Below are 13,187 nucleotides of genomic sequence, written 5' to 3' on the forward strand. Positions count from 1 at the left end.
TTACAGAGAGAGAAAAAGAGGAAGTAGTTCATCCACATTTAGGACTTCATCACCTTCGATTTAGCAACAATAAATATGCAAGATATTTTTGGGGAGTGTACAGAAAGAATCACCCCCCCCCCCTCACCCCACCCCTCAGCCCCACCACTCTCTCCCCTCCCCACCCTCCCCTCACCCCCCCTCACCCCACCCCTCTCTCCCCTCCCCACCCTCCCCTCCTCCCCTCACCCCTCCCCTCACCCCACCCTTCACCCCCACCCCTCACCCCACCCCTCAGCCCCACCCCTCTCTCCCCTCCCCACCCTCACCTCCTCCCCTCACCTCCACCCCTCTCTCCCCTCCCCACCCTCCCCTCCTCCCCTCCCCTCAGCCCCTCCCCTCCCCACCCTCCCCTCCTCCCTCACCCCTCCCCTCCCCTCACCTCCACCCCTCAGCCCCACCCCTCTCTCCCCACCCTCACCTACTCCCCTCACCCCCACCCCTCAGCCCCACCCCACCCTCCCCTCCTCCCTCCCCACCCTCCCCTCCTCCCCTCCCCTCAGCCCCTCCCCTCCTCCCTCACCCCTCCCCTCACCTCCACCCCTCAGCCCCACCCCTCTCTCCCCACCCTCACCTACTCCCCTCACCCCCACCCCTCAGCCCCACCCCACCCTCCCCTCCTCCCCTCACCCCTCCCCACCCTCCCCTCCTCCCTCACCCCCCCCCCCTCACCCCCACCCCTCAGCCCCACCCCCCCCTCCCCTCCCCTCAGCCCCTCCCCACCCTCCCCCCCTCCCCTCAGCCCCTCCCCTCCCCACCCTCCCCTCCCCTCCCCTCAATCACCTGAAAAAAAAAGAAGAAAACAGTATATACAGTATTACACCCCAAACACTTGGCCAATGAAATCATTTCCATGTCTTGATTTATCGTCAGTCTGGTCCCGTCGTGTAACTCTCTCTTTGTATCTGTCGTTACTTGGGTCTCTGAGAAGAGAGGTTGGGCTAGAAACCTGACATCACTGAGCTTTAAAAGTGAGAAGGAGAATAAAAAAAAGTACATTTCAATTTGTGGTGGTGGCACAGATGGTGTTTTAAAAGCCTTGTGTTTAGATAACATCTGTTCAGTGTGTGTGTGTGTGTGTGTGTGTGTGTGTGTGTGTCCTTGCTGTGGAGCGTGATACAGAGATGAAGGGGAGGGGTAAGCAACAACACAACATCCTTACTAAAGCATTGCCGTTACCGTTTTCAATGGGTGGGAAGGTTTTTTAATTAACGGTTAAAACTAACAGGACATCTGTCTTTTGTTGGTGCTTAGAAGAGTAAAAGACCAGGCCAGGATGAACAGGTTAGAGGAAGCAGATAGAGTGGGGCGAGAGGGGTGTTTTTGTTGTTTTATCCATGGTGTTAGACACACACACACACACACAGAGAGACATTACATATTGTCTATGGACAAGGTATGACAGCAATCGATGCTTTGGTTTAGTTTTCTTGGCACTATTTCCACATGCTGATGTTTTAGCACTTGTTGGTCAAATCCCATTCAAGTCATGGGACCGATATTAGCATTTTTCACACATGATGTTCAAAACATCTATAAGTGACATTGTTGAATCCTCACAATCAATTTGATTTGGAGATGATGCGTGAAAAACACTAATATCAGTCCCGTGATTTGAATGCTAAAACATTAACAAGTGGCAGGGAAACTAAACCAAAGCATGGATTGCTTTCATACCTTGTCCATAAACCAATGTGATATTTTTATAAATTTGGGTGAACTATCCCTTTAAGGCACACACACACACACACACACACACACACAAACACACACACAAAGACATATACAAACACACACCCACACACACAGACACAGACACAGACACAGACACAGACACAGACACAGACACAGACACAGACACACACACACACACACACAGACACAGACATACACATCCCCTTACCAAGTACAATAAGGAAGCGGTTGTTCTGTTTTATATTATTAATCTACATTAATCTACAGGGGGTCAATAGCTCATTAGAGTTGGGCAGAGACGTGGAGGATGTGGTGGGTGGGATGTGTTTTCCACGTGTGTGTGTTACCTGGAGGAGGAATCAGCATGCGTTAGTGACCAGACCGAAGGTCAACAGCACACAGCTTCGGTAGTGGTGTGTCATGAAGCATGTTGGTAATGGTGGTGCGAGGCCTCCAGGGATGACACCAGCAGGATACTGCATGCATCAGCTGCTGTCCTTAATCTGTGTACTGCAAGTGTTGCCCTCGCGTACCACCAAGGGGTCAGCGACTCAACTTCTGTCTTTTGTGTGGGAGTACCAGGGTTTGTGTGGGAGTACCAGGGTTAGTGTGGGAGTACCAGGGTTGGTGTGGGAGTACCAGGGTAGGAGTGGGAGTACCAGGGTTGGTGTGGGAGTACCAGGGTTGGTGTGGGAGTACCAGGGTTGGTGTGGGAGTACCAGGGTTTGTGTGGGAGTACCAGGGTTTGTATGGGAGTACCAGGGTTTGTATGGGAGTACCAGGGTTAGTGTGGGAGTACCAGGGTTTGTATGGGAGTACCAGGGTTGGTGTGGGAGTACCAGGGTTAGTGTGGGAGTACCAGGGTTTGTGTGGGAGTAGCAGGGTTGGTGTGGGAGTACCAGGGTTGGTGTGGGAGTACCAGGGTTAGTGTGGGAGTACCAGGGTTTGTGTGGGAGTACCAGGGTTGGTGTGGGAGTACCAGGGTTGGTGTGGGAGTACCAGGGTCGGGGCCGTTTGTGTGGAAGTACCAGGGTTGGTGTGGGAGTACCAGGGTCGGGGCCGTTTGTGTGGGAGTACCAGGGTTTGTGTGGGAGTACCAGGGTTGGTGTGGGAGTACCAGGGTCGGGGCCGTTTGTGTGGAAGTACCAGGGTTGGTGTGGGAGTACCAGGGTCGGGGCCGTTTGTGTGGGAGTACCAGGGTTTGTGTGGGAGTACCAGGGTTTGTGTGGGAGTACCAGGGTTGGTGTGGGAGTACCAGGGTCGGGGCCGTTTGTGTGGGAGTACCAGGGTTTGTGTGGGAGTACCAGGGTTTGTGTGGGAGTACCAGGGTTGGTGTGGGAGTACCAGGGTCGGGGCCGTTTGTGTGGGAGTACCAGGGTTTGTGTGGGAGTACCAGGGTTTGTGTGGGAGTACCAGGGTTGGTGTGGGAGTACCAGGGTTGGTGTGGGAGTACCAGGGTTGGTGTGGGAGTACCAGGGTTAGTGTGGGAGTACCAGGGTTGGTGTGGGAGTACCAGGGTTGGTGTGGGAGTAGCAGGGTTGGTGTGGGAGTACCAGGGTTGGTGTGGGAGTACCAGGGTTGGTGTGGGAGTAGCAGGGTTGGTGTGGGAGTATCAGGGTTGGTGTGGGAGTACCAGGGTTGGTGTGGGAGTACCAGGGTTGGTGTGGGAGTACCAGGGTCGGGGCCGTTTGTGTGGAAGTACCAGGGTTGGTGTGGGAGTACCAGGGTCGGGGCCGTTTGTGTGGGAGTACCAGGGTTTGTGTGGGAGTACCAGGGTTTGTGTGGGAGTACCAGGGTTGGTGTGGGAGTACCAGGGTCGGGGCCGTTTGTGTGGGAGTACCAGGGTTTGTGTGGGAGTACCAGGGTTTGTGTGGGAGTACCAGGGTTGGTGTGGGAGTACCAGGGTCGGGGCCGTTTGTGTGGGAGTACCAGGGTTGGTGTGGGAGTACCAGGGTTGGTGTGGGAGTACCAGGATTGGTGTGGGAGTACCAGGGTTGGTGTGGGAGTACCAGGGTTAGTGTGGGAGTACCAGGGTTTGTGTGGGAGTACCAGGGTTGGTGTGGGAGTACCAGGGTTGGTGTGGGAGTACCAGGGTTGGTGTGGGAGTACCAGGGTTGGTGTGGGAGTACCAGGGTTAGTGTGGGAGTACCAGGGTTAGTGTGGGAGTACCAGGGTTGGTGTGGGAGTACCAGGGTTGGTGTGGGAGTACCAGGGTTGGTGTGGGAGTACCAGGGTTGGTGTGGGAGTACCAGGGTTTGTGTGGGAGTACCAGGGTTGGGGCCGTTTGATTTGAATTCCTTAAGGGGATTAAGGGGAAACTGAAATTCCCTCATGGGAAAAGGAAGGAGGAAGATGTGAATTGTTTGTTTCTGAATGGACTGAATTGAAACGTAACTCCGTTGTTGACTACTGTCAACTATGTGATCCCTTTGAATTTGACATCACGCAGTGATTACGTTGTGTACATTAGTTACGTTGTGTTTGTCTCTGCATGGTTCACGTCCCATGTTACATGACATCACGCAGTGATTACGTTGTGTACATTAGTTACGTTGTGTTTGTCTCTGCATGGTTCACGTCCCATAATACATGACATCACGCAGTGATTACGTTGTGTACATTAGTTACGTTGTGTTTGTCTCTGCATGGTTCACGTCCCATGTTACATGACATCACGCAGTGATTACGTTGTGTACATTAGTTCTGTTTGTCTCTGCATGGTTCACGTCCCATGTTACATGACATCATGAGAGGGGAATGTTCTATTAACAGCCTGGACCACACACGTTAGGTAAAATGATTATTAATTATTATTATTAGCAATATTATTATTTGCATGATGTATTATGTCTGGCCATACCTAATAAAGTGTGAGAAATCAACTTCATTAGATGACTTCAAAATGTCACTAACATCCTTCTGCGCCATACAGACCTGGGTTCAAATAGGATTTGATATCATTTCAAATATTTTTTTATCTGTGCTTGATTGAGCTTGCCTGGGCTTGATCCTCTGTAGGATCGGTGTCCCTAAACCGGTGGTCTGGTCCAGAATAGAGCAGCACGTTTTGCTCTTAATTGTAGTCAGAGGGCTAATATTAATACTATGCATGCCAATCTCTCTTGGCTGAGAGTTGAGGAGAGACTGACTTCATCACTTCTTATTTTTATAAGAAACATTCATGTGTTGAAAATCCCATATTGTTTGCAGTCAATTTACACACCAGCTCTGACACACACACGTATCCCACCAGACATGCCACCAGGGGTCTTTTCACAGTCCCCAAATCCAGAACAAATTCAAGAAAGTGTACAGTATTATATAGAGCCCTTATTGCATGGAACTTCCTTCCATCTCATATTGCTCAAATAAACAGCAAACCTGGTTTCAAAAAACAGATAAAGCAACACCTCACGGCACAACGCCTCTCCCCTATTTGACCTAGATAGTTTGTCTGTATGCATTGATATGTAGGCCACGTGTGCCTTTAAAAAACATTGATGTAGTCTCACACCCTGATCAGTTTCACCTGTCCTCGTTATTGTCTCCACCCCCTCCAGGTGTCGCTTGTTTTCCCCAGTGTATTTATCCCTGTGTTTCCTGTCTCTCTGGGCCAGTGTACTTATCTCTGTGTTTCCTGTCTCTCTGTACCAGTATATTTATCCCTGTGTTTCCTGTCTCTCTGGGCCAGTGTATTTATCCCTGTGTTTCCTGTCTCTCTGGGCCAGTGTATTTATCCCTGTGTTTCCTGTCTCTCTGGGCCAGTGTACTTATCCCTGTGTTTCCTGTCTCTCTGTACCAGTGTATTTATCCCTGTGTTTCCTGTCTCTCTGGGCCAGTGTATTTATCCCTGTGTTTCCTGTCTCTCTGTGCCAGTGTATTTATCCCTGTGTTTCCTGTCTCTCTGGGCCAGTGTATTTATCCCTGTGTTTCCTGTCTCTCTGGGCCAGTGTATTTATCCCTGTTTTTCCTGTCTCTCTGTGCCAGTGTACTTATCCCTGTGTTTCCTGTCTCTCTGTACCAGTGTATTTATCCCTGTGTTTCCTGTCTCTCTGTGCCAGTTCGTTGTGTATGTTTCCAAGTCAACCAGCGGTTTTCCCGTTATCCTGCTTTTTAGATTTTCCTTTTTCTAGTCCTCCCGGTTTTGACCTTTTCCTGTTTCTGGACTCTTTACCCGCCTGCCTGACCATTCTGCCTGCCTTGACCACGAGTCTGTCTGCCACTCTGTACCTCCTGGACTCTGATCTGGTTTTGACCTTTTTGCCTGTCCACGACCATTCTCTTGCCTACCCCTTTGGATAAATAAACATAACAAGACTCCAACCATCTGCCTCCTGAGTCTGCATTTGGGTATCACCTAGTGCCTTGATATGTAGTTCTGCCCTTGCTGCTGTTCTTGTCTATTGATGTTCTGCATTATGTCATGTTTCATGTTTTGTGTGGACTCCAGGACGAGTCGCTGCTGCTTTTGCAACAGCTAATGGGGATCCTAATAAAATACCAACAATACCATTTATATGGGCAGAAAACTTAAATTCTTAATCTAACTGCAGTGTCCAATTTACAGTAGCTATTATATTGAAATAAATACCATGCTATTGTTTGAGGAGACAACAACAAAACACTTCGATCACGGCAACTGGATTAATACATTCACCTCTGAAGGTAAATAATGTACTTTACATTCAGTCATCTTGCTCTGATTTGTCATCCTGAGGGTCCCAGAGATAAAAATGTAGCATCGTTTTGTTTGATCAAATTAATTTTCATATTCAAAATGTAGCAACTGGGTTCTACAGTTTAAACCCCTGCTGTCTCTGGTATTTTGAACCCAGGTCTGCTTGCCATCCTCTTGACCTGAATGAAACGGACCCTGCTGGCCTGTGGCCTCCACCTCTCTCTGGACAGGCAGTGTACGGACACGTCTCCAGTGGAGGGAACTCACCTGTTTAATCATCTCATCTCCATCACTGAGCTGGAGTCTGTATAAACATATGAGGGGAAAACAGGACACACACACACACACACACACACACACCAATAAACTGTGGCTGTAGAACTGGGGTCTAGTAATTACGCTGAGCAGACTGCAGACTGTCATACAATCACTGAAGATTTGTCGGTGAGTGTGTTTGTGTGTGTGTGTGTGTGTGTGTGAATGGATACATGCTTTAGTGTGCAGAGAGGATCTGAGAAGAAAAGCTAAGTGAGTTATCCGAAGGGTATGAAGGGCCACAAACCCACAAAACCACCCACAAACCCACCCACCCACAAACCCACACACCCACAAACTCACTCACTCACAAAATCACTCACCCGCAAACCCACCCACCCGCAAACTCACTCACCCACAAACACACCCACCCACAAACCCACAAACTCACTCACCCACAAACTCACTCACCCGCAAACCCACCCACCCACAAACTCACTCACCCACAAACTCACTCACCCACAAACCCACCCACCCTCAAACCCACCCACCCACAAACTCACTCACCCACAAACCCACCCACCCACCCACAAACTCACTCACCCACAAACCCCCACCCACAAACCCACCCACCCACAAACTCACTCACTCACAAACCTACCCACCCACAAACTCACTCACCCACAAACCCCCACCCACAAACCCACTCACCCACAAACCCACCCACAAACCCACTCACCCACAAACCCACCCACCCACCCACAAACCCACCCACCCACAAACTCACTCACCCACAAACCCACTCACCCACAACCCCACCCACCCACAGTAAGTGCATCATGGGGGACACAGGCGCAGCACTGGGCGTAGAGACATTAAGGACCAGTTAGTTCACAGGGCAGGGTTTATCCCTCAGGGTTGGGGTGAGGCCTCTCGTCTCTCTGTGTTCCCAGTTAACATGTTCAGCAGGCATACGATATCACACAGTTATGGCATTATTATTTATGTCAGAGAGGCAGCCTGATGCTTGAAAATCATATTGTTGAATGTTACAATACTTTGGGGATTTCCCACCTCCTCCATCACTGGTGGCTTTGATTCTACATGACAGATCCCGTTGCCAAAAATAGGTGGTAGGGAATCCTTGGTGATATGAGTTACATAACGAGAAGCAGTTCACCTTCAGGCAGTGCTCTAGCAGGCAGAAGATGTCTGTTTTCAAATATCGTCATGCTACTGGTGCTCCTGTTTTAGTATGGAAGAAGATCTAGCTAATTAATGCACATAACGAGTCAAAATCCATGATTACACTGAGCTAGGTAGGTAATTAAATCAATGACATACTGTCAACGCCACTCATCCGAGCACAGCACTACATGTGGTGTGTGTATGTGTGGTGTATGTGTGTGTGTGTGTGGTGTGTGTATGTGTGGTGTGTGTGTGTGTGGTGTGTGTGTGTGTGTGTGTGTGTGTGTGTGTGTGTGTGGTGTGGTGTGTGTATCTGTGTGTTCACTCACTGTGCATTCAAATGACCTTTAACCCTAGCCATCTACAATTAGCAGGCGCACGAGGGGGAAAATGGTGTCTTCTGTCTGATGAATGCTGCTCGCTTTCCATGGTCCTGAAAAATAAAAACGTTGAAGAGGCTTTTGCCATGGTCTGTGACGACAAATGACCCATCTCAAGGGAGCTGTTCTGTTTGTGATACCCTTTCCCCACTGTCTGACCTCAACCCTAACCTTAACCACACTGCTAACCTTATGCCTAACCCTACCCTTGAATTAAGACCAAAAAGCATTTAGATTTTGTGGCTGTGCTATCTAGTGGAAACCCTTTTCCCTAAAGTCTGCCTTGGCTGGTTGCAGGTGCATTCATCTCCCAGTCTGATAATTCACACTAGGCAGCAACACATGCTTTCAGCTTCACAGGCACGCGCTGCCACAGCTGTCTTGAATACTGCGTGGAGCCAGCACAGCCAGCATAGCCAACACAGCCAGCACAGCCAGCACAGCCAGCATAGCCAGCACAGCCAGCACAGCCAGCACAGCCAGCGCTACGTCAGATTAGCTGCTTCTCTCTCTCTCTCTCTCTCTCTCTCTCTCTCTCTCTATCTCTCTCACAATCTCTCTCTCACCCTCTCTCTCTCTCTCTCTCTCTCTCTCTCTCTCTCTCTCTCACTCCCACTAGAGAATACTGTGCAGAGCCAGCACAGCCCACACTACGTCAGACTAGCTGCTTCTCTCTCTCTCTCTCTCTCTAGAGAAGCGGGAGTCAGTGTTTGTATTATAGAACACATGACAGACATTGGTAATGGTTATATTAGAGAGAGAACGAAGGGAGCAGTGCTGCAGGCTTCAGCGTAGCCTCCTCACTGTACAACAAGTCACGAGTCACGACCATTCACAAGATCATTAGGTTTAGTCTCCTTACCACATATAATAGAGGTTTATGGATTTACTACACGGGATTATATTTAGTTTATTATATTTCTATGTTTCTAGCCATATAAAGGCAATATAGGTATTACCGAAGGATCCCAATTCATCTAAATGATGCATAATGAGATGTGTTTATATTCTCTAGGAGGCTGATGAACAACCTGTTCAGTGAATGAATCTTCATTTAAACATCAACGAAACGTCACAGAACCTTCCGTTTTAATCCCTCAATTCACTCTCGGTTCCTGCTACTACCAATGAATCAATCAATCAATCAAATGTATTTTATAAAGTCCTTTTTTTTACATGTTTGCTGAATCATTATCCCATATTTAATACCTGACGATTATATCTGGTACTGTCCCCAAGGTTTGGAAGGCAGCCCATGTACTCCCCCTTTCACAGAGGCGGTGACCCTTGTGACCTAAATAAATACCGGTCTATTTCTAAACCTTCTTGCCTAGTTAAAATATTAGAATCTTCTGATTAATTCTCAGCTAAGATCTTTCTTATCTTTTAAATGTATTTTAAATGTACATCAATCGGGTTTTAGACCAGGTCATAGCACTATCTCTGCTGCACCCCTAGTTATAAATGATGTGGTTAACTGTGTGGATAAAAGGCAACATTGTGCTGCCCTCTTCATTGACCTGGCAAAGGCTTTTGATACTGTTGATCACTCACTGCTAATTCAGAGGCTTTCCTTTATTGGCTTAGACCAGGCTGAATGTAACTGGCTTAAACATTACTTGACCGATACAACTCAATGTATACCTACTGACGGTGTTGAATCAGGTTTCCTGGATATTACGAAAGGTGTCCCGCAGGGTTTAATTCTGGGTCCTGTACTTTTTACTGTTTACATTAACAATATCTATTTCTCTGTAAAAAAAAAAAACTTTAACCGGCACTTACTTGTATGTCAATTATACTGTTTTGTATTCTATTGCCCCCACAGCTGACCAGGCTCTATCTGAACTACTGTCTGCCTTCATTGTATTACAGAAAAACTTTATTGGCCTGAAATTAGTATTGAATGCAGGTAAAAGTAAGTATATGTTGTTCTCCGGAACACATACAAATAACTGATGATTTTAGCATATGTACTTTGGATGGTGTCCATATTGATCGTGTCCGTGATTTCAAACATCTGGGCATCCCGGAAAGATGAAAAGCTGTCTTTTAAAAAGCATATTGATGAGTAGGTTAAAAAATGTCACTTATTCTTATAGAAATAGGTCCCGCTTCTCAAATAATAGAAATCGCCAGCTGTGCCATCAGAGTCCCTGGGTTCGCGCCCAGGCTCTGTCGTAACCGGCTGTGACCGGGAGGTCTGTGGGGCGACGCACAATTGGCCTAGCGTCGCCCGGGTTAGGGAGGGCTTGGTCGGTAGGGGTGTCCTTGTCTCATCGCGCACCAGCGACTCCTGTGGCGGACTTTCAACCTTCGGCCGGTTACGACAGAGCCTGGGCAGCGCCCTTAACCACTGCGCCACCCGGGAGGCCTTGATTTCTATTATTTGAGAAGCGGGACCTATTTCTATAAGAATAAGTTACATTTTTTAACCTACTCATCAATATGCTTTTTAAAAGACAGCTTTTCATCTTTCCGGGATGCCCAGATGTTTGAAATCACGGACACGATCAATATGGACACCATCCAAAGTACATATGCTAAAATCATCAGTTATTTGTATGTGTTCCGGAGAACAACATATACTTACTTTTACCTGCATTCAATACTAATTTCAGGCCAATAAAGTTTTTCTGTAATACAATGAAGGCAGACAGTAGTTCAGATAGAGCCTGGTCAGCTGTGGGGGCAATAGAATACAACAGAAGGCTGATTGAGGATCTTATTACTGAGGAATGTGATGTTCTGGTGTCACTATGTTTTCATTTGTAAAATCCTTTATTAACACAAAGTCTCACTTTACATTATTACTCAACTTTACCCGTTAGAGTGATCTCACCCGGTCTTAGGGATGGCTGAATCTGGAATGTTGTTAGATGTGATGTTTTGATGCCTCCAAGGCAATTCGGAACGCTGATTCAGGATCTTATTACTGATGAATGTGATGTTCTGGTGTCACTAGGTCAATTCAGAAGGCTGATTCAGGATCTTATTACTGATGAATGTGATGTTCTGGTGTCACTAGGTCAATTCAGAAGGCTGATTCAGGATCTTATTACTGATGAATGTGATGTTCTGGTGTCACTAGGTCAATTCAGAAGGCTGATTCAGGATCTTATTACTGATGAATGTGATGTTCTGGTGTCACTAGGTCAATTCAGAAGGCTGATTCAGGATCTTATTACTGATCGATGTGTTTGTTCTTTATGACCATGTTTCTCTTTCTACTTGCATTTTGTATTTATATTAAATGTGTGTATTTTCTGTTATTTATGTAATTCAGGGTTCATCAGTAAAAGAGACCGTGGTGTCGGTATGACTTCCTGATACAAAAAAAAAAAAAGGTCATAATCAGTTGTCACTAAGTGCTTTACAGATACCCAACCTAAAACCCTAAAGAGCAAGCAATGCGGATCTTTAAGCACAATTACAAGGCTTCTCAGCAAAATACCCGTATAAGATACACGGAAAAAATAGCTGAGTGAGCATTTAACATAATTCACTCATATTCCAACTGTTAAAAAATGATGTAACGAACGCGAACAGCACTTGACACACACTACACTAAACATAACGAGTCATCGCGGGAAATCACGATGAATTTCAGTGATCCAAAGCAAATGGGCTCCCAGTCGGTAGCGGATAACTTTCACAGTTTTGGAGATAACACCTAATTCGTTACTTCCCGTTTTATATTAATGAGTTCATATTTTTTAACGAACCACACCACCGGTTATGAAATGTCTAAACCTGCGTGGAGACCACTCCTTTTTAATAGCTGCATCTTTCCCTTCTCCTCTCTTTTCTCCACACACTCTCGCTCAGTTCCTGAGGGGGTGGTCTTGCAGTCAGTCAGTAGATGTGAGAGGAGCAGATTAGTTGCGCTTTTATTGCGGAGCAGCTGCAACGGAAGAAAATAGGCACCGGAGAGACACCACTAACTGACCGTTTTCTCTTTCTTACCGGGTGATGTAAAGATACACGGTGGATGGAATATCGAACATGGATAGAGGGAGACCGCTGAAACTACTGGCTGATTCTCTAACTTGTTGATGCACCGTTATTTACCAGGGCTTTGCTTGGAGGATTTTCCCTGCTTGTTGGCGTAAAGTGAAGCGCGTGGAACAGAAGTAGTCTATTTGTCCTCTTGTGGAGACAGATTGTGTTTCAATGATTTAACTATGCATTGTGAAGAACAAGTTATGGTAAGATTTTCATTAAATCTATATATTTCTTTCTGTTTTAATTGTTCATATTTAGACTGATGTGTGTGTGTTTAGTTCCCATGTATTTTCTTTGCAACAAAACAATTGACAACTTTAATTGAAAATCAATGCAGAGTGATTGCCATCCTCTACTCCTCAACCCCAACTATATTACAAACCAAAAGTCTAGTTTTAACATTAGACCATCTAAGATAACCCACATTAGCCTATATCCAACATAAACTTAAGCTTTTTGAATATAGTTTTGCCAATGCTATTCTAATACCTTGTATTGTCCCCTCTGTAGATGTCCATTCACTTATCCATGTCCAAGCCATAGCACTGTGATTGACGAAGCAGCAGGTTCGTTCAAAACACACCGGCTCGTTCCAACCGGTCAGCATGGCTGCAGGAGTGGCGGCATGGCTCCCCTTCGCCCGAGCGGCGGCTATAGGATGGATGCCGGTTGCTACCGGTCCTATGCCCATTCCTCCCCGGGAAAATAAGAAATCCCAAGACCAGGGACTTATCATCCTCAACGTCAGCGGTCAGAAGTTCCAGACGTGGAGTAACACTTTGGAACGCTATCCGGACACTTTACTGGGTAGCACTGAAAAGGATTTCTTTTTCCACGAGGAAACAAAAGAGTACTTTTTTGACCGTGACCCTGATATTTTTAGACACATTCTGAATTTCTATCGCACGGGAAAACTGCACTACCCACGCCAAGAGTGTATTGCAGCT

At 47.0% G+C, this 13,187-nt stretch overlaps 1 protein-coding gene across 2 annotated transcripts in view; it reads left to right on the top strand.

Annotated features, from left to right (window-relative positions):
- Window positions 1-11,719: 11,719 nt before the first annotated feature.
- The window catches only part of LOC110502472 (A-type voltage-gated potassium channel KCND2-like), a 133,758-nt gene continuing 132,290 nt past the window's right edge, over window positions 11,720-13,187 (top strand). For both annotated transcript variants that reach the window (XM_036960035.2, XM_090213257.1), the window contains exons 1-2: window positions 11,720-12,443; window positions 12,751-13,187. The exon at window positions 12,751-13,187 is cut by the window's right edge and continues 770 nt beyond it. In XM_036960035.2, the coding sequence (XP_036815930.1) occupies window positions 12,846-13,187 (342 nt within the window). In that variant the 5' untranslated portion in view covers window positions 11,720-12,443; window positions 12,751-12,845. The remainder of the gene's footprint in view (window positions 12,444-12,750) is intronic.

The sequence above is a fragment of the Oncorhynchus mykiss genome, chromosome 2 (assembly GCF_057628025.1).
Source record: "Oncorhynchus mykiss isolate SJ-2025 chromosome 2, ASM5762802v1, whole genome shotgun sequence".
Taxonomy (NCBI): domain Eukaryota; kingdom Metazoa; phylum Chordata; class Actinopteri; order Salmoniformes; family Salmonidae; genus Oncorhynchus; species Oncorhynchus mykiss.